This window comes from Zootoca vivipara, chromosome 3, assembly GCF_965207765.1.
Source record: "Zootoca vivipara chromosome 3, rZooViv2.hap1.1, whole genome shotgun sequence".
NCBI classification, from domain to species: Eukaryota; Metazoa; Chordata; class Lepidosauria; order Squamata; family Lacertidae; genus Zootoca; species Zootoca vivipara.
In genome coordinates this window covers 69499656-69526845 of record NC_142586.1, presented here as the reverse complement: position 1 = coordinate 69526845, position 27190 = coordinate 69499656, and the positions used below count along the sequence as shown (strand labels likewise).

Here is a 27190-nt window from a genome sequence, read left to right as displayed (position 1 = left end):
TTCCCTTTTAAAAAGGGATAACTTGGCAGCTATGTCCTCCACCACCACCCTTTTCTCCCTATGGCCTGGAATGATGCTAGGGCATTGCAGGGAATGCAAAACAGCTGCAAGGTTGCCAGCATCATTGCTGCTGCTGCTGCTGCTACTTGCAGCCTAACAAAACAAAACACCTTAAGCAAAATGAAAACAACTGTGCTATTGCCACTGAGAATGATGACTAGCACACTTGAGAAACCACAGGAAAGGCCCCCCTCCCCATAGCCCAAAGCTCCGCTCACTGACAGGGTGGATTATTTTGAGAGGCCATTTGCACATAACACGAAACATATTTTCACACGGGTATCTTTGCTCTGGTTTTTTTTTAGGTGCAACAACTTAACAAGTTTGTGGAAGGTTAGAAGCAAAGCATCCTGCTAGTTTGTTTTTCAGCAGGGAATTTATTAGCTTACCCACCACCAGGTGGGAATGAAAACCCTCCCCGTCCTGTCACATTTCAGATTTCCCCAAATTTGACAAACATTTCATTTGAAACTCTGCAGGAAGAAGCTTGAACTTTTGGGGAAGGACTGTTTGTGTCTCTCCTAATGTGATGTCTGAATTGATTTATAGCATGCAGAAATTACGTAGCCCGTTGAACAAATTTTACTTCCATGTTAGTGATCCCAACCAGATGCACATCTCCAGTTCTGACACTGTGCAGATGTAAACATGAAAATACGAAGCTCAGCATTGCCAGAGACTTATTTGTTGGCTCCATTTGCAAACGAGTCATTTCCATCCACTACCCAACTTTGTTACTGTTTGTGTGACAAGTTATTGGGGATTACTTATGCTGGCTTGATGCTTTCTGTGACAAATTATTGGTAGTTACGTATAGCAAGTCAATTAATAACATGACTTTAAATATATATATATATATATATATAGAGAGAGAGAGAGAGAGAGAGAGAGAGAGAGAGAGAGAGAGAGATTTTCAGCTTCCAGCCTCCCCTCTCCCTTCAAAGAGCCCAGGCTTGGTTTACACAGGCTAAACTGAGAGACAGTGATGGATAAAGGAAAAGTTGCACAATAGACTTTATAGCTGAGTGAGACTTGGATGAAGACTAAGACACAAATACAGGATACAAGTCCAAGTCCCAACACTCTCTCCTGAGGGTGGGGAACATTAGGCCTGGGGGGGTGTGTGAATGTGGCCACCCAGGCCCCTTTTTTTGGTCCTCAGGGCTTATTCTAAGCCATGCCTCCTCCCTAGGCCACACCCCTAGCAGATTCTGCTCAGCAGCCTCCTCAAATGCTGGAATGTGTCCTTGAACTGTGACAACACTTCTTGCATGCCTGAATGGAGAGGGACATGTGTCTGAATGGAGAAGGGTGTCTGATTTGAGTGAAATGTAGTCTGCTATATAAAGGTAGGAGTCCCATATTAAATATAATGCTTTAATTGGCACAGAAATTAAAAATGGCTGAAGGGTTGCTAACATGGGGATTTTCCATGGGGCTATATTAAAACCAAGGAGAGGACTCTGAGCTCTCGCTGAGTTGATAATTAACTAATTGTTGTTCTCTGGTAACTAACATGTGAATGTTGTAACCTTAGATCATGTGATGAAGGTATTGGATTGCAAATCTTCATTGTGAAGGGAGTTGCCTTTGTGCCTTTTGGCTCAAGGCTCTGTGAAGTAAGGATGTGTAAAAGACCTTCTCTGAATGAGAGAGAGAAAACAGTTCCAGGCTAAAAATGGATGCTGTGGGAAGAGACAGACCTCTGCTTCTAGATCTGTTGGAATTATTTCACAGTTAGTAAGATGCTGAGCACAAGACATTGTACGGATATTTTGGATGTATCATTTGATGTTTCTGTTTTATTTTGAAGAGTTCTGCTAGTAAAGTTTGAATAATATTTGTATGGGTCTGGAAAATGCTTCATTTCCAAAAGGAGTAAGTTTTCATGCACCTAGGTGCTTCAAATATCTGCAACATCCCATCCATTTTTCCCATTTAGATTTTCCCTCTGATCCCGCTCACTGGCATGCAGCTTATGAGCTCCCTCAGACTGGAAAAAACTTCGCCATCTCTGTGCTATATTAACTAGTCTTAGGTCTAGATGCATTCAGTAGCGACTGAAAATCCACTCTGAAGGGTTGGGAGAATCCCTAGAACAGCACACAGGGGAAAGGAAGGGGAGGGGTCATTCTTTCTGACAAGCAGAAATGCTGGCACTGATGGAACCATCATAAGGGTGTGACATTGAATTCCTCCAACTGGATCAATTCATGCAGCTGAATGAGTTGAGGTGGTACTATGGTCTTGAATGTGCCACTTCAGATTACAAGTGAGGAATGCCACACAAAACCAAGTGAAAATAGAAAACAAGCATATGGGGGAGGGGGTTCCTAGTCCAGCACTTAGCCTGCTATGCTAGTTTTGCTGCTTTAATATTGGGAAGCATTAGAAATGTAGACCCTGCAGTCTGAAGTGCAGCAGCCCAGTCTACCACCTAAGAATTAATCTTTCAATAACAGTATCCTATTTTAAAGCACAATATGTTTAGAGTTGAAGGGTATAAGGAACCCAGGTGGCGCTGTGGGCTAAACCACTGAGCCTAGGGCTTGCTGATCAGAAGGTTGGCGGTTCGAATCCCTGTGACGGGGTGAGCTCCCGTTGCTTGGTCCCAGCTCCTGCCAACCTAGCAGTTCGAAAGCACATCAAAATGCAAGTAAATAGGAACCGCTATAGCGGGAAGGTAAACGGCGTTTCCATGTGCTGCTCTGGTTTGCCAGAAGGGGCTTTGTCATGTTGGCCACATGACCTGGAAGCTATACGCCGGCTCCCTCGGCCAATAATGCGAGATGAGCGCGCAACCCCAGAGTCGGTCACGACTGGACCTAATGGTCAGGGGTCCCTTTACCTTTATGTTTAGAGTTGAAGGGTGACTCTTTATGATTGGGCTGGTTATTTGGTTGCAGTATATCCTACAGTGGTGTGGCAATGTTTGATTGCTGATAACAATGGCGAAGAGATGAAACTTCAAAAGAAAGTGTGAGTGCTGACAGCCCCACTGTCTGGCCGAAAAGGCATTTCCTATTGAGATATGTTTATTTCTGCATCTGATAGCCTTCCACTTGAAAGAGCTGTGTTTGGTCTAGCTGGATGCTTTTCAGTGAGGGAAGAGTTAAGCCAAGTGACGCACAGTTCAGCTGCCTCGGGTTAAAATCCCATGTGCTCGTTTGTTTAGCGAGGCTTGGCTAAATGTCTTCTGATGTCTGCAAATGTTGGTTTATACTCGCAGCTTTCATATCTGGTTCATAGTAAGTGCAATAAATTAAACAAAGGGGGGACGTTTCGGATGAAATACAGGGAAAAACAAGTTATAAATGACTCTTGATATTATCCATATGCTTCAGTTAGCCTTGGATGCTTTCACCTTTTACAAGGTTTCTACCTACTCACCTTGGGTAAAATACATGCTCAGAATTGTGGGCTTTCGGACATTAGGAATGCTCCACCACATTCTAGCCAAGTATTCTCCTTGGTTCTTTTCATTTCCCAATTAAGCCGTGTAGCATCTGCTGTGCTCACACCACTGTGATGTTGCCTCAGAATTCACTATTGGAGAGAAGTTTGTGGTTCATTTTCGAAAGATCCTAGTTATAAAATATAACTTTTGTTGTTGTTGCTGTGTGATATATATTTAGGAGTTTGTTGTGATGTTAACAGATTTTTTAAAATCTTCTTCTCTGATTTTTATCATTATGGTAGGAGTATAGCATCTAGATCAAGGGAAGTAATAGTACCACTGTATTCTGCTCTGGTCAGACCTCACCTGGAGTACTGTGTCCAGTTCTGGACACCACAGTTCAAGAAGGATACTGACAAGCTGGAACATGTCCAGAAGAGAGCAACCAAAATGGTCAAAGGCCTGGAAACAATGCCTTATGAGGAACGGCTTAGGGAGTTGAGTATGTTTAGCCTGGAGAAGAGAAGGTTAAGGGGTGATATGATAGCCATGTTCAAATATATAAAAGGATGTCATATAGAGGAGGGAGAAAGGTTGTTTTCTGCTGCCCCAGAGAAGCGGACACGGAGCAATGGATTCAAACTACAAGAAAGAAGATTCCACCTAAACATTAGGAAGAACTTCCTGACAGTAAGAGCTGTTCGGCAGTGGAATTTGCTACCAAGGAGTGTGGTGGAGTCTCCTTCTTTGGAGGTCTTTAAGCAGAGGCTTGACAGGCATATGTCAAGAATGCTTTGATGGTGTTTCCTGCTTGGCAGGGGGTTGGACTGGATGGCCCTTGTGGTCTCTTCCAACTCTATGATTCTATGATAAAGCTTTATGAAATTTCCATGGGAGCTTTTCTTGGCTCTCTAGTTGGGAAAGGATGTGGAACACCGTGTCTTTAATTCTCCCTCCCCGCATCATACAATGAACTTGAGAGTTCCCACAGTTGTTTCAGAAACAGCTTACGTAACTCCTGTCATGCCAGCCATAGATGACACTATGAAGTATTTGAGCATTCCTTTCTTGCTGTTTTTTTCTCCATGGGGAATGCATCATTGAAGCAGGTTTTACAAAACAAGCTTCAGGGGAAATGACACATCAGCACTTTTTGTTGTTGTTTAGCTCTTCTGTCCTCATTTTCCCCTGCCCCACAATCCACTCCCACTTTACCAATTGCCCACAATTTATCTAGTCTCCCAAAGACCATTATTGCTGCTCTTTTTCCTTCTACACCAAGTCCAACTGTTACCATAAACTATACAGCTGTGAACATGGTTGACCAACACAAGTGCACATGAAAAGGCATAGTAAAAGTTTTGATGCAATCCTATACATAGCAATCAGTTTAGGCTACAACTCAGCACCCAGAGTTGAGTAATAGGTAGCAAAAATTGGCACATACCGTAGCCTGTTATGCTAGGCTATGCATGAAAATCACAAAGGATCTATGTGGAAAATTGTGTGTGTGTGTGATAAAATTACATTTGTTATTGAAGGCATGCCAATATTCCAGATCGGAACCAGTTTAGCTGACATTCTTTCTTTCCGTAAGTGCTCCTGAGAATTGTAGTTTAGTCTGGAAGTAGTCAGGGATTTTATATAGAATATTCTTATTATTGCAAAATGCTGCAGTTGCCAAGATTGGGGCAAGCCAAAACAGTTAAAGCAGTATAAAACCTATATAAGGTCATATCCAAACAGGTATGAGTGATCCAGATATTTTCCCTCCAGGAATCCCTTTTGTTGCAAGGCAATCTCATGTTCCTGGTACTCAAAACGGCATATTTTATTGCTTGGAAGACACTGTTGCCTTGCCTGCTTTTTCACCAGCCCTACTAAAGTCACTGAATATGAGTAACACAAATCCCTCGCTGTTCTGCTTGTGCCAGTAGCCTTTGGCAGCCTCAAGGCTACCAGCAGAGGATCTTTTGCACTGTGACCTGCTGTAACCTAAAAGACTGTTTGATACTAGAGCAGCCATTAGCTAAGTTATTTTACCATGTGACAATCCGATGGTTCTAAATCTGGTAGTAATTTTGAAGTTGCTGAAGTTATTGGGAAAGGACTTTGTGCACTAAAATGGCATCTGTCTACCTACCTGTTTATTTATTGAATATTTCTGTAAGCACATCATCTGAATATATTCAAAGAACCAACAGTTCCTTTTGTAGATGGAAGGGTGAGCATTTAAATGACATGTCACTCCTCCATAAGCAGTGAAACGTTCAAAAATGCAGTTGATACATTGTAAACTATATCACGAATCGCAATGCTTCAGCTCCAGAACAGTACAATTAATTAGTTCATCAATCTTCCAGTCCAATCCACAGAGACGTGCATATATAGATGCTTAAGTTATTTTCTGAGTTTCCATTCAGCCGCTCCCCCAACCATAACTCTAAACTGCATTTTAAACTCCCTTGCGGGTGGTGCTTAGAATTAGAGCTGCTTGCTGAAAGGACTCCATGAGTTCACTGCAACTCCTTAACTAGTTTTGAACTTTGGAAACAGAGTGCTGCTAAATTCAGAATGCACAAAATAGACTAAGTTCTTGCATCTATAGATTTATGCCTGCTGTAAGTCCTACAGGTAAGTAGATTGTGCCTCACAATAAGCAAAAATAATACAAATTGCACCGGTATAGGATTGCCAGCTTACTTGGGATTGATCATGTTGTGTCCAGTGCTTTTTTTCTTTAAAAATGTTTAGGAGTACTCTCATTTTCCTACTCATATCGAAATACTGCCCCCCCCCCAAATGAGGCCAAACTTAGATTCACAAATTTTTTAGGGATATGCGTACCCCTGCATCCCCCCAGGAAAAAGCACTGGTTGTGTCCATAGCTGTTTAGAACAGAATTGGCCCTTGCTGGGCCAAGATAGATGTGGCAGCATAGGTTGGTAATCCTAGAAATGGTGGAGGCCTGCTATATATTTTTTTCAGACAGTCAGTGAAGTCCAGCAAAATAATCCAATATATCTGGGTTATTTCTGCACAAGAACCAAAGGAACAGAGGCATTCCTATAGTGTTGTCAGGGGCCTGTGGGTATGCACCGGTTGCTCCTTTGGATGTCTTCTATCTGCACTGCGTTGCTTTCAATGAGACATATGCTTGGCTGCACATTGAAATCTGCATCTGCATTCAGATTCTGGTGTGACTAGAGATGGACTCAGGTGCTGTAGATTTTATCCCTGGCAGAGGGCAAAGTCAGAAAGCTCCAACTCCTCTTTCAGGAATATCTAAGTTTGGGCTGCTCACTGACCCTTCAGAGTGGATGAAAATGTTGCTGTGCGTTTGATGGAGAGTTAGTCTGAATGTCAGGTCAGGGATTCCTTACAGCCCTGCGACTCTTGGTTCTTAGACTAAAGTTTAGTAAAGAGAGGGTTAATGGGATCGGTGGAGGTTATCTTGAAGACTCTGGCAGAGTGGTCAAGTTCTCTGCTTCCAATAAGGAGATGTCTCAACGAATGGGCCATTTGGGAAATGTGGGAAAAGATGTCATTGTATTTCGTTTTGGGAACAGCCTGAATAAAAGGTGAGAGTTGTACAATTTCTTGGGAGCTCTGAGGGATCTTGGGTTTTCCCTAATGGGGGAGCAGGTTCTGTTGGAATGTTAATGCGGTAAGTCTTCCACTTACTCTCAGCCTTTAAAGGTAAAGGGACCCCTGACCATTAGGTCCGGTCATGACCCACTCTGGGATTGCGCCGCTCATCTCGCGTTATTGGCTGAGGGAGCCGGTGTACAGTTTCCAGGTCATGTGGCCAGCATGACAAAGCCGCTTCTGGCGAACCAGAGCAGCCTTTATGGATGTGTAAATAGACTTTATAGCAAATAAATAAATAAATAAATAAATAAATAAATGCCAGAAGCTTCCAGTGACCTCATTCCTAATGAAATGGAGCCCTAGGTGAATGCTCCACACCCTCCCCCCCCCCCCGAAATTTTTCACTGCTGAGAAGTAGGGTGCACACGTGCAACAATGCTTTCTGATTACTGGCATTTAATTTAACCCAGAAGTAAATATATAGGAAGTTTTCTTACAAAAAGCAAAGTCATTAAAAAAATAAATAAAGTCATGCCCCAGTAACTATCAATATTTCTGGCTGGCCCATCCATTCTGGTCTTCGCTGCTGCAGCCTCAGAACCTGCAATTCTCTGCATGCTTTCAAAGTTCCTTAAGATTTTGCTGCTGCTGCTGCTCAGAGCCACTGCCTTCCTTATTACCATAGCTGCCAAGTCTCCTGTTTTTCATGGGAAACCCCCGGATTTTAATCCGTTTCCCGCTGTTATCCTGAATAGAAAAAAATCCTGGAAATCCCCCGGATTTCCTACCTGCCAGGGAGGCTCCATTTCGGGTGCTGCTCTGCCCATGTCTGGTCACTGGAAATTAGGCAGTGCCAGCACTGGAAGTTGCTTCTACGCATGTCCAGACATGTGTAGAAGCGACTTCCGGTGCTGTGCCGCTGCTGATCCCGCATTTTCAGTGGGAGACTTGGCAGCTATGCTTATTACTGTTGTCACAGTCATGCCCCATGAAAATAGTGAAATCAATAGAAAATAATGTTAAAATACAGCTAAACAACATCAAGCTTTTTTAAAAATCCCTCACATATTTCCTATATAAATGTAATTCTATATTTAATAGTGTCAGTTGACTCTACTGCACTCATTTAAAATGGCTCCTGGGTCTGGCTAATTTAGATATTTCAGATGCCTCTTCTCTTAATCATTTCCCGCTTAGAACGAAATTGTTTCATTCTTCTGCATGCAGCTCCCTTGCCTCAATTCATCATACTAATAGTTTTAGGCTTTACTTTCCGAGGCTTTTATTTCAGAGTTGCTTAAACAATGTGGCTCAAACTCAAAATGGCTTCTCGGCTGTCCTGGAAAGTATAAATGTATGCCCTTTGAAGAAAGAAAACCTATTTGTTCACCAATTATATTTATTCCACTGTGGGCATTGAATTGTAATGTCATAATTGTCTGTGTACCTACACTTTCTTTATTTATTCCTTTATTCAGCTTTTTTTTTAAAAAAAAATTGTTAATAATATACAGGTATGTGTTTTCTCTGCTCAAGAGAGTTTGCTTCCCCCCCCCCCCCGGAGCCATTGTTTCAATATAACGTGTATAGGGATGAGAGATATGACTGTGATGTGCTCTCCCAATGATGTTGTAGACCTCTTTTGACAGTTCAGCTGCAGCAGCATTCTGGGACAGGGAACTGGGTAGGTCGAAATAAAAGGACAAAAAGGGGATGTTGATTGGCATAAAATTTCCATATGCTCATTTATATGTGTGTGTGTGTATATATATATATATATAGAGAGAGAGAGAGAGAGAGAGAGAGAGAGAGTAAAGGTACCCCTGACCATTAGGTCCAGTCGTGGACGACTCTGGGGGGTTGCGGCGCTCATCTTGCTCTATAGGCCGAGGCAGCTGGCATTTGTCTGCAGACAGCTTCCAGGTCATGTGAAAACAAAAGCAACTAAACAATAACCTCCATCATTTTGCATATCTTACATCAATAACAATATTACAAAATACTGATGGCAACACAATACCATAAAGAAACCAAAGTTAGATTGCCTCTTTTTATTAGCTCTGCTCCTAAACAATGAACAGCAACTTCATACACAAGAATCTAGCAGGTAATGTTTTTTGCACCACTTATCTCAACACCAGGAAAAGTGTCACTAAATTTCTGTTCTCGGTTTGTTCCTAACATCACAGAAGCAGGGCATGTGAACAAATAAATAAAATGTGGTGGTGGTGATGGTTCATGATGGAATAAGTGTTTTAAATTGATCAAAGGGAAGTGTCCAGTGTTGGGGGCCTCCCTGGGGACAGAGATGAAGTTCTATTGGAGCCACAACAGAAAAGACCCTGTCTTACATACTTGCTGATTTAATATTATGGAATGTAAAGTACTTCTCTTAATGGGCAGGAGAATCCATGCATCATTTTCAAATAAGTATAGCTTTTCTGCTGGTGCATTCTTGCCTGTAAAAAACATCTTTCTGGTGAAAATATTCATCTGTTTATTAACGTCACTCTTAATTGTTTGGAGGATTCACTGCTGAGTAATGCAAGGCATTTCCTTCCTGCTTATGAAAAACATATAAACAAACCTTCAGGGTGTTGTCCCCCTCTCCCCGTTAATGGCTGAAAACAGGCGTTCGAAACTGTTTTTCTGCTACAGCTTGTTTGAGAGAAGCTGTGCAAGTCTACCATTTAATTTCTCAAAGCTGTCCGTTCTGTTGCCAAACATGTGTGCTATGCAAATGCATACAAACAGAAAGCATATTTTCCATAGCTCTCTAGTCATCACAGAACAAGCATCCCACTTTCTCATTAAAATGGCACTATGTGGACTGTTAGTAGACTAAAATGGATTTGGTTCCTTGTGATTCTTTCCAGGCGAAAAAGATCTACTGTATAAGGCAAAAATTGTAACAATTGCTGCTTGTAGTAAGAGCGTTGAGACTTAGCTAAACTAAATAGTTCATAATTCAAAGCATTTTCCCACCAGAGAGCCAGCATGGTGTAGTGGTTAGAGTGTTGGACTAGGATCTGAGAGGCCTGGGTTCAAATCCCTATTCAGCCAAAAAGCTCACTAGGTGACTTTGGGCCATCCACTCACTTTCAGCTAAACCTACCTCACAGGATAGTTTTGAGGATGAAATGAGGAGGAGGAGGAGGAGGAGGAGGAGGAGGAGGAGGAGGAGGAGGAGGAGGAGGAGGAGGAGGAGGAGGAGGATGCATGCCATCTTGAGCTCCTTGAAGAAAAAGTGGGAAATAAAAGCAGTAAACAGTAGAACAAATCACAGCATGATATGAGTTGTCACCATCGCTACCACCACGGGGGGGGGGGGGCTGGGGAAGCCTTCCAAACCTTCCACTACCACTAGAAGGAAGCGTGCATTTCAGGAAGTGTACTTCTGTGAACAGCAATGTGGGGCGATGGGGGAGAAAGACTTTCTTCTCTTCATTCCCTTCTCCTTGGTACGTGGCGGCAGCTGTGGGATCTTGGGATTGGGGCGAGTTGTGAGGGGAGAGCGGATTGGCAACATGTTCATAGCGGGTAGATGCTGTGGGGGTAGTGGGTAGGTGGGGATGTGGGAGGTAAAAGAGCTGTTAGGGGATGGGGTTTTTGGGGTGATCTGTAAAGGGAGAGGGGGTGGTGGTTGATGGAGGGTGGGCAGGGTAAGCGAGCAGTGCAAGCCAGGGGTGCAACTCCTGACAATAGTAATGTTTTTGATATAGTGCCATCTATATACATGGGACATTACATTGAAAAGTTATAGAAGGTCTGTACCCACAGGGATCACCGTCTATAATAGTGGTACCTCTGGTTACGAACTTAATTCATTCCGGAGGTCCGTTCTTAACTTGAAACCGTTCTTAACCTGAGGTACCACTTTAGCTAATGGGGCCTCCCCGTTGCGCCGCTGCACGATTTGTTCTCATCCTGAGGTAATGTTCTTAACCTGAGGTACTACTTCTGGGTTAGCGGAGTCTGTAACCCGAAGAGTTTGTCACCCAAGGTGTTTGTAACCCGAGGTACCACTGTACAGTGAAATGACAGAGGAAGGAGGAAATTGAGGTATGGGTAGGCAAGGGAATAAAATTACAGGTGTCCCTCCACTGGCACTCAATCAACATGCACATGACTGCATATATGTGCAGCGCTGGGAAACAAACAAACAAACAGAATTAGACCAGGATACGGCGGGAGAGAGCTGGAGAGTCTTGCAAGGAGCCCCAAGGGGACATCAGTGAGGATTGAGGAAGTGCCAAAGAGATCTGAGGTGCAGCTGGGCTTTGTTTAGGCTGCTCAGTGTCCTTGCCTAACAGCTGGTGTGCGGGGCTAGCACAATGGCAGCCGCCACTTTCTCATGTGTTCTCTAGTCTCCAGCCAGCCCCAGAGCTTCAACTCCAGATATTTTGGTCTGGAGAGAGGGAGAGAGAGCTGGAGAGCAAATGGGTGCTTGGAGACCTTTTAGAGGGTGCTCCTCACTTTACACACTTTCACTTATGCGTGTGGGAAGGTAACCACTGTGTAAGTGGGGGACGGACGCCTGTATGTGATTGCTTCAATTAATGTGTGCTTTGGCTGGACTTAAAGGACAAAATAAAAGAGGTGGTTCACGTGGAGGCAGTTTGGTGGGCAGTTCTTGACATAGAAAACTGCTAAGGGGAAACGGGCAGAGCCATTCCAGGGGGTAGGAGATCTTTGGATGGATGAAGGAGCTGGATGAGCAAAAGTCACAGGAAGCAGTAGGAAATGCGTGCAGGATGGGCAAAGCCACAGAGGGTTAACGCTGTATTGGATCAAGTCCTCTATGTAGAACATAGATGGTCTTTTAGGACTCTGATTTCATAAGTCAGAATTTCCCACAGAGGATCTGCTTGTCCCTGTTACCAAACTGAACAATGCACTGAGCAACAAACCAAGGATGGACTGTTCTTGAACCATTTATGGTGTATTATATTTAAGGGGCAGGGGAATGCAGTAACCAGGGAGGGGGGAAGACAAAAACAAGTACCAAAAGTTCCTTGCTCATATTGGCCTCACATTACACGGAGAAGCATAAAAGTGGGAAGCCTGTTTGCTTTGTACATCTTCTGGCACGTCCCATGGCTTGTTCATTTGTAACTGAACAGATCAGTAAGCTGTAAATATACCGTGTTTCCCCTTTTTTAAGACGTAGTCATAAAGTAAGCCATGGCAGGAGTTTTAAGTATTTGCGAAATTTAAGACATACCCCGAAAATAAGGCATACCTTGTTGCTTTCCTTTAGAGCCTCAGAGAGGCTTGAGACCAGGTGGGAGTGGGGTGCATGAATTGAGCGCATCGCCAGGCAAGCCGCGCTAGGAGGACTCCCCCCCCGCTCTTCCCAGGACTTTTTTCCACTCCGGCGGAGCGCCTGGATGGGGAAACCCCTTGGTGTCAGGAGGCCTGCTAGCCCCTTCCGTGCTGCCGGAGCGCAGTGGGCTGCATGGCCCAAAGCTGAGCGGCGGTGGGAGTTCCGCGGGCCCTTCCGCGCCGCCGGGGCGACGGGAGCGCTGCTGGCCCATTCCGCGCCGCTGGAGCGTCGTGGGAAGCATGGCCCGAGGCAGAGCGGCGGCGGGAGGCCTGCAGGCCCTTCCGCGCCACCGGGGCGACAGATGGTGGCGGGAGTGCTGCTGGCCCCTTCTGTGCCACCAGAACGTCGTGGGCTGCCTGGGCCAAGGCCCGCGCGATGGACGGCGGAGGGAGCACTGCTGGCCCCTTCCGCGGGCGAGTTGGCGGCTGATTGACAGGCGGCCTCGCCAATGCCTGGAGGGAGAAGGGCGGCGAGGAGCAAGCGAGGGAACCCCCACCTTGCTCCGCCCGCTAATGGAAACGGCCCGGGGTGGGGAGGCGGGAGTGCCTCAGGGAGTGCGGCTACGGCGCTGCTAGCTGTGCCTCAGGCACCGCCGCCGCCTTGCCCAAAAAACCCACGGGGGTGCTCGTCGGGTGGGCCACGACGAACTCGCCCCGTTCCCTCTGGAGTCAGGGTGCCACCGCCGGCGCCTCCTCCTGATTCTGTGTATCAGTGTAAAAAAAGCGTGTTTCCTCAGAGATGTAGCGCGCGTGGGGGCTGGCTGGCTGGCTACTCGACCTCCTGAGTTTAAGGGCGCAGAGGAATCCCGAAGGGGGTCCCTGTGCGCACCCTCGCCCGCCTCCGTGCGCGCTCAAGCGGGAAAGGAAGTTTAGCTCCTCGAGCTGCCGCCCCTTATGAATGCGTGTTTCGGTGGTGTGGACAAGGTGTGGACACGGGTCTCGTTTCCCCCTCACGGGACAGGGCGTACACAGGCATCTTTCAGACGACCTGCTTCGCGTCTCTCTCATCTCTCCCCCCCCCCGCTCTCCCGCCTCAATTTCGTGCCCCTCGGCTCCCATGTTAGCGATGGGATGGATGGCAGCACCCCGAGCCAGTAAGGTACCGGACTGTAATAAAAACCTAATAAAAATTAAGACATCCCCTGAAAATAAGACACCTTGTGTTTTTTTGAGGAAAAAAAGTTATAAGACGGTGTCTTAAAAAAGGGGAAACACGGTAGCAACAGTGCAACAGAAATCCTCCTGCTTCTTTGTTAAGCACACATCATCATCTGGCAAAGAGACAATGGAGATTCGTGGGGGGGGGGAATTCATTCTGACATTCGGCATTTAAAATCGTAAGTGATTTTTTTTGTCAGGCAGAACAATTAACATGCAAGCCCTCGGGGCAGATCACCTCCCCCCACAGCCTTGGCTTAGCAACTCTCAAGCCTCTGACAAGCAGTGCATACCAGGGAGAAGATGGGCAAATGTAGCAACCAGGGCCATGATCCTGGAGACTTGGAAACTTGGCCTAGACCTGGTCTGCCTTCCATACTCTTAGGCCAATGGAGGTAGAAGAAGTCTGGAAGGTATGCAGAAGGTAGGGCCCAGGAGGAGGGAAGGGCAGAGCTTCCATCTTCAAAGAGGTCCCTTCTTTTTCTGGGCAGGCAAAACAGTCAGTCGACGCAAGGAAGAAATGGGGGCACAGGAGTTCAGTTCTTCTTGGAAGGCTGAAGCTCCAGACAGAGGGAAGGTATGCAGGTAGGAAGCAGAACCAATCTCAGAAAATTGGAGGTCTGGGAAAGGAATCCAGAGCTCCCAAAAGAAAGCAGAACCCTGCACCTAAGAGGAAACCAATCTGAGAATGATTGCTTTCTTGCATTTGCACTTCTTATGTTTCATTTGTTTGTGGAGGCACTACTGGGTAGAGGGTAGGGATGGGCAAATCTGACAATTTTACTTCTTCATTTGTAAAATTTGTCAAACGGTTTGCTACATATTGACAACACTTGGTTCATCATGAAAACCAAACAGCGCTTTAAGTGTGAATTTTGCCTAATATAAAACAATTTTGTATGCGAATCTGCACACTATACACATTTTTGCAAAGCACATTTCACATGTTTGCATGTTATTTGCACTAATAGCTGCATTTCTAAGCCAGGTGAGAGTAGCCAATGGGTTTCAAACCCTTGGTGAGTTAGGGACTTCCTCTGTGTGTGAACACTGGCTCTGGCAGATTGAGCAGACGAAACCAATACTGGTTCCAGTGGTCAATAAGGTGGTTTCTGCACATGCTGTAGAGGGAAGTGCATGGCAGATGGGAAACTCTGATCCTGAACCTCCACTGCCTTGTGGGACATATTTGGGATAAGAAAAGGCTAAGGAGTAAGCTCTATACAAATCCAGAGGGGAGCCCTAAGATGTTTGGATGGCATCTTGTACGTTTTCTTCTGGCAACTGCTGCAGCCAAGCTGGTGCCAGACATTGCTCTGCTTTCCTTTGGGCCATATCAGCAAGGCTAAGAGAGGGGTCTTGTCATCTGGGCTGTCCAACACCTCCATACACACTGCCCTGAGTTGCATCCCAGAGCAGTGCTGGATTTACGTATAAGCTAAACAAGCTAGAGCTTAGGTCCCACTCTCTTGGCCCCCCCCAAAAAAAAATTAAAGGAAAAAAAACACCTGGATGTACATTTCCAAAACATAACAATTACTTTGATAAAATACATTATTGGAGAACTGCACTGCAAAATTCAGATAACTGCAAATTTTGACGGGTTTCTGTGTTTCATGTCACATTTATTCGGAAAGTGTGAATTGCCTTTAAATGCAAACTGATTTGAATTTCTCCTCCTTATCTAGAAAAAGGCTGGTATCTAATCACTGGTACCTTATTTGGGGGATTGATGTAGGGTCCTGGGTGTCTTAGGGAGCCACAATACTGCTGCACAAGAGCTGTCAGATGTAATATCAAAAACATTTTGATATTACATTTGTGTATGAAACCTTTCCGTAGTTGCTTAGATGACATAGCAAAATTCCACTCAATTTACTTATCTAAAAATATATGGTAGTGTGTTGGAAGCCTGTTTTTTATTAATGCAATACATAAAATTTGCGATTTGAAACAAGATACATTCCACTGGGACCATGACTAAGGATGACTTCACATGATCACTTCATATAATAGTTGATTTCGTATAAAATGGTTGATTTGTATAAAAGTAGTTTGAAATGAGCAGGTTTTAATGTGCAATAAAAGCATAGGTTGAGCACCAATGTTAGTCATGCTCAGAGTAATCCCACTGAAATCATTGGGTCTACTCTGAGTATACTTTAATTGGTTATCATCTGGAATCTTTATTTTAATTATTTCTTATCTTAATATATGCAATTTTACATAATGTAAAAGCAGAAAAGTAGTTAATCTTACTAATACTGACTCCACTTTGCGTAGCTGGTAGACTGTAATGGATCCCAGCTGGCATATATTGTTTCCTTCTTTAAAGTGTTTCCAGCTTCTTGCCATGAAGCCATAGTTAGGATTAGCCTTGCATGGGCAGGCACAGGGGGAGGAGGAAGAAATTGGAAGAGGGAGCTGAATGGTAGGAGCCTGAGTTGGAGGAGGGAGGACCTACTCTTTCTGTCATGACTTCAGCTGCTTTGGAAGGGGGAGCTGAGAGCCTCAGTCAGCACTGGGGAGGGCTTTGATCAGCTGAAGTGGGAGGCTGAACAGGACACAGTAGTGACTGAACAGGAGCCTGAAGGTGAGGGTACAGCTTTGTCACATAGAACCATACACAATCTTTGCACATAGGAGCAGAGTCACCCATCCTGATGAAGCAGGCACTTCATCTACAAAAACTTGGCAAGATGGGTGGGGAAACTCCTTGGGACATCTTCATCGCTTCTATCTAGTTCTGAATATCTTGCCCTGCTCTTGAGCTCCTGAATCGTGACTCCTGAGCACTATGTCTGCTGCTGAGCCTGTGCTGCTACTTGCCTGAAGAGTTCTTTCTTACTTACGAGTAAGGTCCGTTGCCTGTGTGCTTTGAATGGAAACCAGGACAGAGTATGAAACCCGGGATTGAGTCCCTTCTTCTTGGGCAACAGTGTAGGTAGTGGAATAGGCCAGATGAAATCAAATACTTTTCATAATTAACACAAGTGTTTTGACAAACTATGATTATAAAAAGAAAAAGTTTTATTTTGCTTGCCAAATGTCCTTGTTCAACACTAGTAATTTGAGAGCAGTAATCACTCATGATGAACATGATGAACTCAGGCCATGCTCATACAAACTGAAAGAAAACAGGATCAATATTAAAGGGTGATTTAGAACAAGTAACACTTCAGTGTTTCTCAAGAGTGGGTCTTGTGCCACTTTTAGGTAAGCCTCAGTGCTGAGGGCATCCTTACTTACCTGCCTTGACCCCTAACTGAACTAATGCCAGCAGCAGCAGTTCATTGCCTGCTGAGTAAAGGTGGCCATGAGACAGAGAAGTTTGGTGTGTGTTTTTTTGCAGGGGGCGGGCGTTTCTCTTCTTGGAGGGGATAGGAGTTGTTGAAAGAAATGAGAAAGTGTAGTTAAAAATTAATATTAATAATTGAAATATTAATACACTGGAAACAGAAAGGATGAGGATAATTGAGGAAAAACTGTTACAAGGGGAAGAAATGAATGTAAAAGAACAAGGGAGGCGGAGCAATATAAACTGGTAGGTGTTTTGGGGGGGGGAGGAATAAGTTATAAGTTGAGTGTGAATGGAGAATTGGTAAAAAATACAGGAGATGGGTAAAAATTACTTTGACAGACACATGGGATTTGGAAGGGGGAAATGTGAAATGAAAGGCCTTCTCCATTTAGAGTCTCTGAATCAACAATTTATGCCTAAAATGGTGTGTGTGTGTGAGAGAGTCATAATAGCTCTAGAGCAGGGACATCCAACTCCCAATAGAATGGGATCTACTCACATTATTAAAAATCTGGCAGTGATCTACCCATTGTCGTATAAAGACTGGCAGTGATCTACCCAAAGTTGTTTTTAGTAAGCCAAAGTTGGTGGTTGTTTTTTTTTTCTTTTTGCTTTTTTGTAAGGAGATTGCTGAGGGGCCAGAGGTCAATCAGGATCTACCAGGAACACCCCACGATCTACCAGTAGAACATGATCTACCTGTTGGACATGCCTGGCATAGAATAAGGTGGCTTATAGTGGGTGAAAGAAGTTAACATATAACTTGGGGAAATACCTTGAGTGAAAAACAATTTATGCATGGACAGGAAGTATCTAATAGAAAAGTGAAATAGTAGGGGGAATGGCCAGTGCGAAATGCAGATTGTGTAGTTGGGTTCATTTATGGGTGCTTTTTTCATTGTTTCCCCTTTGTTAACAATACATGCTAAAGGCTTATTCATAATCACTACCCTAGCTGATTTAAATTTTTGTTTTCTTGTCAGGGCATTTAAGGGACTAGCAGGGTGACACTGCAAACATTGCTGGAGGCTCTGGCGTCTATAACTGTCTGTCAGTGGTGGAGAGAAGTATTCTGAGCATTGGGAAGTATCTGGAATGCAAGGATGTGATGGGCCTTGAGAACACAGAAACGTTGCTTCAGTCATAACCCAACCTCTTCTGCAGAAGAGCTAAAAAGAATATCTTGTAGTTTCTCTATACTCCCTGTATGTAGCATTTCCTTTCTACTACTTCAGTTTTTATTGAGTAGCTGCTAACCCATTCCTCAGGAAATTTAACCTTTCAACAGTTGGTGTCTGATGGAATCAGGTTGTTCCATTCATGGACATAGCCAAGCGGGGGGGGGGGAGGTGCCCCCTAAATCAACACAAATTATGGTAATACAAATCTGAGCTCCTACCTGCCCCACCCCAAAGCCTGTCTCCTTAACAAAAATCCTGGCTATGCCCATGGTTCTAATTACAACATTTTTTTGTGTACAAACTTGAAAATGGAGATTTGCAATTCCATAGGTCCATAAATGTACAGTTGGCTCTAAAAATAAACCAAGCTCATGCTTATTCAATAATTTATTTATTTATTTTATTCTTATTTGTCATTTTAGACCCATTTTATTATGCTTAGAGGAGGGGTTACTGTGTGTTTGATGTTAGGAATGACAAAACATACATATTCGGTATAGAACATGTACAATACTAAAAATTAATTAATCTCAAAATGATTGTGTAAAGTACATATAACTGGCACATTCTTACATAACAGATTTGTTTTCCTGAACCAGCTCTCCACAGCAGGGGTACCCAACCTGGGGTCTGCAAGTTACAGGTATTCCATGGCATATCCATATCAAATATTCCTATTGCTTTTTAATTGTATTTTTATTGTTTCTTTTATTTCTCATATTGTATTTTATTGCATTACAATTTGTATTCTGTGGAATGCAAATTTTAATATAATTAAATACAAAATAAGAAATTAAAGGATCACTAATATTACAATTAAAAACACAGCACATAAGTCGATTGTATCTGGAGAAGCAAACTGTAAAGTTAAGGTTCCATCTGAAGCACTCTCAGAAGTGCTAGTAAAATTAGTACCAGGCTGTAACTCATCTACAAGGCAAATGTAATGTATGCAAGATGTTGTAGTATTCAAATGAATGTTTTAGCTTATTAGGCAATGGAAATTACAAGTTTAAAATGTTTTGACTGAAGGCAAATTTTAGGTACGGCAAAGTTATATAAAATCATAATGAAACCAAAGTTGGACTTCGTTGTTCCTTCTTCTTAAATTCCTAAATATATAAGTAAACCAACATCTTATGAATAATATCCATAACACTCTTATTTTTTCCCATCTGCTTTGACAATTTGATTTCTATAACTGACAAAAACATGTAATGGAAAGATTGTGCATTCTCATGAAATGAGCAAAATTATTTAGTTGTAATGTTGGATAATAATGAATGCCTTATTCTTAGTACTTAGAGGAACACTGAAGTATGCAGAAATTTCCAGCTACAAATATGTTTTGTACATCTAGTGTCTGAAAATGTAACACGGTTAAACAAATAAATTGAGCAAATTATACATTTAGTTTTAACTGGATACTTCATTGCTTTCCTGGAATGTGTAGCTGAATACACTATTTTGATCAGGGTATACATAAGTCACAGCAGTTATGCTGTAAATCTGATCGATTCAATTATTCTTTGGAAAAAAGAAGCAAACAATTTTGCAGATTTCAGGTAGATATGTGTCAGGAGGAGACAATAAGATTCTAAAACAAAGAACTGCATGCTGTTTTTTAAGTCATCCAATCATTTTAGTTTCTTCAAATTATTCAAATAATGTATAGAAGATACCTGTGCACAGTGAATAAGTGCCATGCAAGCATTCTGTTTTATAAACACTTGTAAATAACCATGTCTGAACTGTTTTACTAATGCCATCATTAGATTCCAGAAGGCATGTTAAATGATGCTATTTACCAACATGACAAACGATTATCGAGACAAAAAAAACTGCCCTCTTGGTAAGTTTGGGTAACCTCCCTTTCTTTATCACAGCTGACTGAACAAGGAAAATAAATGGAAAGGCTTTCCAATGAGACTCTGTATTTCTACTGAGTGCCAGTGCCCACAGCACAATTTTAAATAGAGCACCAATTAATGATTGAGAAAACAGATGAAATATCTCGTTTTCAAAATGGTTGCAAACATGTAAGGCATAGGCAACCTAATGCAATAACAGAATTTCCCCCCTATCCGTCAGTGAGGAAAACTTCAGGATTCAAATCATGTTCCTTTGCTTTGAATGTACCATAACAGATAAAAAAGAATTCTAACAGTTATCTTCCAGTCATTTATAGAACGCTGTCCTTTTTTCATTTCAAAATGTCTCTTTTGTCCGTATATACCAGGAAGGATCCAGAAATCAAATAGAATGAAACCTTACAACTAAGACCAGTTTTAATGAATACCAAATTGTATTAATATTTCTTCTTCTTCTTCTTCTTCTTCTTCTTCTTCTTCTTCTTCTTCTTCTTCTTCTTCTTCTTCTTCTTCTTCTTCTTCTTCTTCTTCTTCTTCTTCTTCTTCTTCTTCTTCTTCTTCTTCTTCTTCTTCTTCTTCTTCTTCTTCTTCTCAGAAACTAAGTGATCATTGGGAGGGTTCTCATCAAAGGAATGGGGGATGTAAACCGGTACCTTTCTTCCTTGGCGACAGGCTTTTGCACCGTTTGTGCGCGAGGTTCTTCCCTTTAAGGAGCCGCCTTAACGCCGGGCACCGTTGACTTCTGCGAAAAGCGATCGGCTTCGCGATTGGTTTGCTCCCGACAAGCCTCCTTTTAATGCACCGCACCGCAAAATAGTCGGCGAACGTTTTTCCGGGGAGCCGTGGGCTTCCCCCAGAGAGGAGCCGCCCGCGCAGAGAGGCCGCTTGCCAGGTAATGGCCGTTTGCGTCCCACCCGCGCCCTTCCAGGTTAGCCCTCTCCTAGGGCCCCTCTGGGCGAGAGAGCCGGAGGAGGAAAGAAGGGAGCGGGAGCCAGGCTTTTCAGTACTCTTTCCTCTCTTCCGTTGGTGCTGAAACGGGAGATTTGGCGCGCGAACGAAACATACAGTTGACAGCCCAGGGAGCGAAGCGCCCCGCTCCCGCCCGGAACTCTTCGCGTGGCGAGCAACTCCCCCTGGACAAGCGCACCTGCCGTGAGGCGGGCTGCGCCCCGAGAGACTGAGAGCTCAGGAGAGGAAGAAGAGCGCACTGGTCTCGCGAACCCCCTCGCCCCCATCGGAAAGGGCGGGGTACGCACGAAGGGGCTGCTGGCTGGGCCAGCTCCCTTCTTCCCAGGCAGTCACGTTGTGGGCAGGGCGCGTGGCCGCCTCTGGGACTCCCTCAGCCACGAGCAGCGAACCAGACACGTTCCCAAGTTGGGAAAGGGGAAGCACCGCAGGTGCCTTCAGCGCGTGGCCTTGTTTCGGCGCCAGACTTTCTTCAGGGCAGAGTCCCGAAAAGCGCGTCCCTCACCAGTGCAGCACGTTTGTCTCAGAAGCAGTTTGGTTCTTGCCGCCAAGATAGTGTGCGCACGAAGGCAACCTCAGCCTGAATGCCTTTGGGGACGTGCAGATTGCTTACCGCTCCTCACAGCCCAAAGTTGTCCTTGGGAGCTCAATGGAAGCCCTTCCCTTCTCAAACTGGACACCGAGTTTATGTCTTTTTAGAAACTGAGCGCTTTGTGTCAAGTCAAAGCTTGACACAAAGGCGAGCAAGAGAGTGCTCCTGCGCTCACGCTCCACTCGCGCGCTTCCCACAGAGATGTGGCGGGCCTTTGGGTCGGACCCAGCCGGGCTCTGCTCAATACGCTCTTCAAGCCTGTGAAGGGGAACTCTGGGTGTTTGTGAACTTAGAGGTGCTGAGAAGGCGCAGAGGCGGCCGAGGCCCTGAGGGCTCTGCGGCAGCAAAGGGTCAAATCCCTTCGTTTCCCGCGCTTTCTTCAGGCGACCACTCCACTGCTTGCCTTGGCTTCGCGGCGGGGAGGTGAGCAGGGAGGCGGCTCTGAGGCACCAGGCTCCGCCAGTGGGCGGTTTTTCTGGCGGCGAGCCGGGATTGGAAATTGGAAGCAGCACTGACTGCAGTGAACTTTTTTTCCACGCTCATCGCTCTGCTTTTTTACAGACAGAAAGAAATGTTTGTATTGCTGAGAAGGAACCAGAGGAAAGGGGTGGTTTGTGTGTGTTTGCGTGCGCGCGTTTTAACGCCAAGGTTTGAGGGGTGGGGGTCGCGAGCAGACTCCTCGTTCTCCTCAAAGGGGAAAGATTCTTTACAGGGGATCCTAAAGCCGAGGAAGGCGGGCGGCCACCTTTCGCGTGCAGGGAAAAAGGCGTAACAGCAGCAGCAGCAATCGAACCGGCCTCTTCGCCTGCCTCTTTGGCGTATGCTTCCCTCCTCGCCGCCCCGCCGTGTGACTCTCGGCAAAAGTCCTGCCTCAAACTCGCGCGGAAAGGGCGGGAACGGAGCTCGACTGCCAACCCGGAGAAAGCGCGCTTAGCCCGCCCCCAGCCCCCCCACCCGGCTGCAGGGGCGGGAGGGGGGAAACCCGGGCTCCAATCCTCGCCTGCTCCACTCCCTCGGCCAGGAGAGGGGCGGAGGTGGCGGGGGGCTTCCTTCCCCGGGAAGGGATCGGGCCGCCTGCGGCCGCACTCGCATCCTCGCAAGGAGCAGCAGGAGCCGCGGCGCGGCGGGGACAGGCTCCTGCAGCCTCTTCTCCTACCCAGCAGTAGCAGCAGCAACTCCTCCCGTCCCCTCCGTTCCCTCCCTTCTCCTTCCTTCCACTCCTTGCCACCACCTCCGTTCCTCGCCTCCCTTCCACCTCCCCAGTCCCCGCGGGAGGGAAGGAGAGGGGAAAGCAAGCACGGCATCGGAAGGAGATGTTGGAGCAGCAGCAGCAGCAGCAGCAGCAACTGCCTTGATTGCCTTCCCCAGCAGCGGCGGAAGCAGGAGGCGGCGGCGGCTCTGCCTCCTTTTTTCCATCCTGCTCTCAGCTCCAAAGAAGGCGCCGCCGGGCAGCATCGACATCGGCAGCAGCGGTCGCCTCCCGGCTCCTCGTTTCTCTGCCCGGCTTTTTCTCGCTTGTGGTCCTGTAATCGGTTAGCTACAGGAGGAGGAGGAAGAGGAAGAAGAAGAGTGGCTACTCGTGGCTACGGCCCCAGAGGCAGCGGACCCAGGCTTGCAGGCAGCGACAGCAACAAAGAAGCGCCGTCTCCACTTTCCCCCGTTCTCCGCTTCGCTCTTGTTAGGGCCAGACATGGAAGATGGATCTTCTTCGGGCAGCTGTTTTAGGCGGTTTACCGAGTGTTTCCTGAGCGCAAGTAGGTGGTTCGCGCTTTGTTCTCCGGGTGGTTGCTTTTAAAGGCGAGGGGGTCTGGATGCGGGACTGCCCCCCCCCCCCTTATGTGTGTGTGTAAAAGAGACGGGTGGGTGCTTCCAGGGAAACTTCCAGGGAGGCGCCTCTCTTTTTAGAAATAAAGCACTGCTGCCCATGCGATGCGAGGGTGGTACCTATCTATTGAGGTGGAATGGGATAACAAAAGGAGGAGGAACAATTGCTCATCAGAATATAGTGTGAGAAATGAATGGGTTTAAATTCCAGGAAGGTAGAGTGAGATCAAAGCACCACCAGAAGCAGTGTGTAAATGGATTAGCGAGGGAGGACGCTTCCTTCAGGAAAGTGAAATCGTCTCCCTTGGATACTTTCTGTTCAAGAATGCATAGCCTCAGTTGAAGAAGATGCTTTAAACATGGGATGTCCTGTTTCAGAGCAAGTTTGCTTATTAACGCTGTGGCAGTCTTTACTAAGGCATGCTGAAAGCAGCACAGTAGATTTCAGAATTTTTCTTGTTGGAAACATTACGAGAAGAAGGAAAGCTACACCAGAGTACAAATGCCAGAGAATAGTTGATTACGAGAAGGAATAATGAAAAAAGAAACAATCATTTGATGTTTTCTAATTCACATTTCAGTGGAATTGAACACATTTGTGATGTGGTGGTAAATTATTTATTTATTAAGCTATTTCCACAGCATCCTTCAGCAAAAATAGTCACAGGTCAGTTTACAAAAATAACGTACTGTAAAACAATAAAAACATTATAGTAATTTGCATAATTACATGAATAGCATAATTAAAAACACCATAAGAATTGTTTAACCCATCAGCCACTAAAAAGGTGTGTTTTTACTTGGCACCTGAGAAAAGCATCAAAGTCGGGGTGAAATGCCCCTCAATGGGGTGGTAATTCCACAGATGTGGAGCCACCACTGAAAAGGCTCTTCCATGGGTCCCATCACTACACCTCTTTTAATGCAGGAACTTGAATGGCATGGAACCTGAAGTAGACAAATGACATGGAATAGTTTTGTCAAGTGACCAAGATTTACTAGGACTTAGGACAGTTGTAGGTCTTGGAAGTTAACAAATGAAAAATGGAGGAACATGGAATAATATTAACCTGCCACATACTAGCAGAGGCATATAAAAACAAAATTTGTGTTCTACCAAAGTAATCGGAGATAACCATTTAACACATAATAAATCTTCATTCTTGAGTAATTGGGGCAGTGTATAGTTTCTATTTGCATGGCAACCTGATTTAAAACTATATTGATAATTGTGATGAAAACAGAATTAGAGGGTTGTCGTCACTTCACATTAATACAGCACAGGTGCGTGATCTGTTGAATGATCTTCTCATTGTGAAGATGTTGATAATTAATCTTCATTATTGGACCCATAACTTATTCCCCATTTATTTATAGTGACTAGATGGCTTTTTAGATAGATCTCCCAAAGTTTATATGGAACACAACTCCCCTTACAGACTTCCCTTTTTAATGTTTATTTAATTGTAATTATTTGTAATCTGTACAAAGTGTTCGCTGTAAATGGGATTATTAGTTTGCTTCTGCCCTCTCAGGCTCTTTGAGTGTGAAACACACTGGAAGGGTTGCGAATACTTGCATTTTTTTAAAAAAAAAAGTTTTGAAGAAAAGCATGACTGTAGAGCTACCATAAAATGCGATGGGCAGGGGAGTGGGGACTTGTGATTAAAATCATGGGCAGTTTTGAGGGACGAAGAGCACATGGTGTGACAAGGGTTGTGAAGGGTCCCATATGCATATGGCTGGAAAGCCACGAATGACAACCACTTCTTGCTTTCCCACCTCCCTCCACCACCTTGGAAATGCGTTGCATGTGGGTTAAAAGGAATGTGTATCTTGAAATGACTTTCAGGGCCATACTGGACTTTCAGGCTTGGGTTACTCTGGATGCAAGTTTATACAGTAGTGTGAATAAGCCTTTCTCCCGTGTTTCCTTCAACTGCTTTTTAAAGTTACCCCCACAGGAGAAAAACCTCTTAAAAAGGGGAGGAAGTTGGGAGAAATGTGAGTACGGTACAGTAAAGTAAAAATTTGGCCTCCCTGTTTCAGTCTCTCCTATCCCACAGTTTTGTAGGGCTAATTTGAACTTTATCTTTTTGCTTCCAAGTATTTGCTGACTTGTGGGGGTTGTGATAGTTCTGCAACCATTGATATATTTTCTACACTGTATCTACACTGTGTCTCTTACTACCTTTCTCTTTCCTTTTTTAATGCTTCATGTAATAGCAAATGTTAACATTATAAATACATTCACTGTATTCAAAATAAACTTCTTTATATAGAATTATGTTCCTTTAATTCTGTGCTTATAGATTTATGTTAAATATGTACCGTAATAAATCACTTTAAATAGGTAAAATAATATCTAAACCCTTTCACAAAATCTGTATAAATAAAATAGATAGTTGATTCTAGTAATTTATTAGCAGTGAAAAAGTGTCAAATAATTCCAACTTAAACATTTATTTCAAATTACCAACTGGGGAATCATGACCGTTGTCCATCTTTTAACTTCACCAAATCTGAAAATTTCTGAATCATTTTCTTTCAGTGAGAATTTTAGCAGATTGCCACTTCACAGCTGATAACATACGGTATTGGTTGCTCTTAATGACTAAAGGAATATGATTAGCTTGAGCCTCATTTTTCAGATATCCCAATAATACTTGGGTGGAATTTAATAGTACAGAATAACTTTTCACATTCTATATATCACATCTCTAGCATACATGCATGTAATCAACATCTTCTTTTACATGTCCAGTGTCTGTTAACAGGATAGATTTTAGCTAAATGCTTCAAGTGCTAGGTACCAGCAAAAAAACATCTTGAAATAATTTATTACAGTTTGTTTAATTGCAGTTTGCCTCCCCTTATTCTAATACTTGGACTACTGCAATGCGCTCTACATGGGGCTACCTTTGAAGGTGACCCGGAAACTGCAATTAATCCAGAATGCGGCACCTAGACTAGTGACTGGGAGTGGCCGCCGGGACCACACAACACTGGCTCCCAGTACGTTTCCGAGCACAATTCAAAGTGTTGGTACTGACCTTTAAAGCCCTAAATGGCCTCGGTCCTGTATCCACCCCCATCATTCAGCCTGGACACTGAGATCCAGCACCGAGGACCTTCTGGCAGTTCCCTCATTGTGAGAAGTGAGGTTACAGGGAACCAGACAGAGGGCCTTCTCGGTAGTGGCACCCGCCCTGTGGAACGCCCTCCCAGCAGATGTCAAGGCAATAAGCAACAATTTTACTTTTAGAAGACAACTGAAGGCGGCCCTGTTTAGGGAAGTTTTTAATGTTTGATGCTGTACTGTTTTTAATATTCAGTTGGAAGCCGCCCAGAGTGGCTGGGGAAACCTGGCCAGATGGGCGGGGTATAAATAATGAATTATTATTATTATTATTATAATTATTATTATACTAAGTCATTATGTAATATCTACATGTGTACAGATATCAACAATACTTGTCATTCTTTAAATAACAAAATGCTGAATAATGTTGTATGACTGGGGGATTTGGACAGGATACATGGAACCAGAAATGTAGCTGGAGACTCTTTTAGCATTTTTGTTAGGGAGATTTCTGGATTATATATGTTGATAATTTGCATTTTCCTTACATTCATATATTTCCCCTGTGTCCCCATCAGCTAAGAATGTCTTACATAGGGGACAGCCTGATGTTTTCAAGTGGTAAACAGAGGAAGAGGCAGGTATCTGAGGTTTGGGCTCTGTAAGCACATAGGTGGGGTGGTAGATTTGGCTGTCTGCTGGAGTGCTTAAGGTCTACCTCTATATGTGTCCCTGTTTACTTGCAGATAAACTCAAATGTTATAAAACACCACACACTGTCCAGAGAAGTGTGGAGATTGTAGCAATACATTTTAAGTTGAATAATTGTCTTCTGCCACTGT

The 27190-nt window shown here is 44.3% G+C and overlaps 2 protein-coding genes across 9 annotated transcripts in view; both read left to right on the top strand.

The window, feature by feature from the left end:
* LOC148686292 (uncharacterized) overlaps positions 1-19420 on the top strand; it is a 100148-nt gene extending 80728 nt beyond the window's left edge. For 4 of the 7 annotated variants that reach the window (XR_015949043.1, XR_015949044.1, XM_088666320.1 and 1 more), the window contains 2 exons: positions 14023-14116; positions 17816-19420. Coding sequence is in view for 4 of the 7 variants with exons in the window: in XM_088666320.1 (XP_088522446.1) it covers positions 14023-14116; positions 17816-17840 (119 nt within the window). In the remaining 3 variants the exon portion in view is untranslated. The remainder of the gene's footprint in view (positions 1-14022; positions 14117-17815) is intronic. The other 3 variants (XM_088666323.1, XM_088666324.1, XM_088666327.1) reach the window with 1 other exon arrangement.
* Positions 19421-22891: 3471 nt separating this feature from the next.
* Positions 22892-27190, top strand: part of PDE10A (phosphodiesterase 10A) — a 98886-nt gene continuing 94587 nt past the window's right edge. The window contains exon 1 of one of the 2 annotated variants that reach the window (XM_088666317.1): positions 22892-23196. Coding sequence is in view for 1 of the 2 variants with exons in the window: in XM_088666316.1 (XP_088522442.1) it covers positions 23133-23196 (64 nt within the window). In the remaining variant the exon portion in view is untranslated. The remainder of the gene's footprint in view (positions 23197-27190) is intronic. The other variant, XM_088666316.1, reaches the window with a different exon arrangement.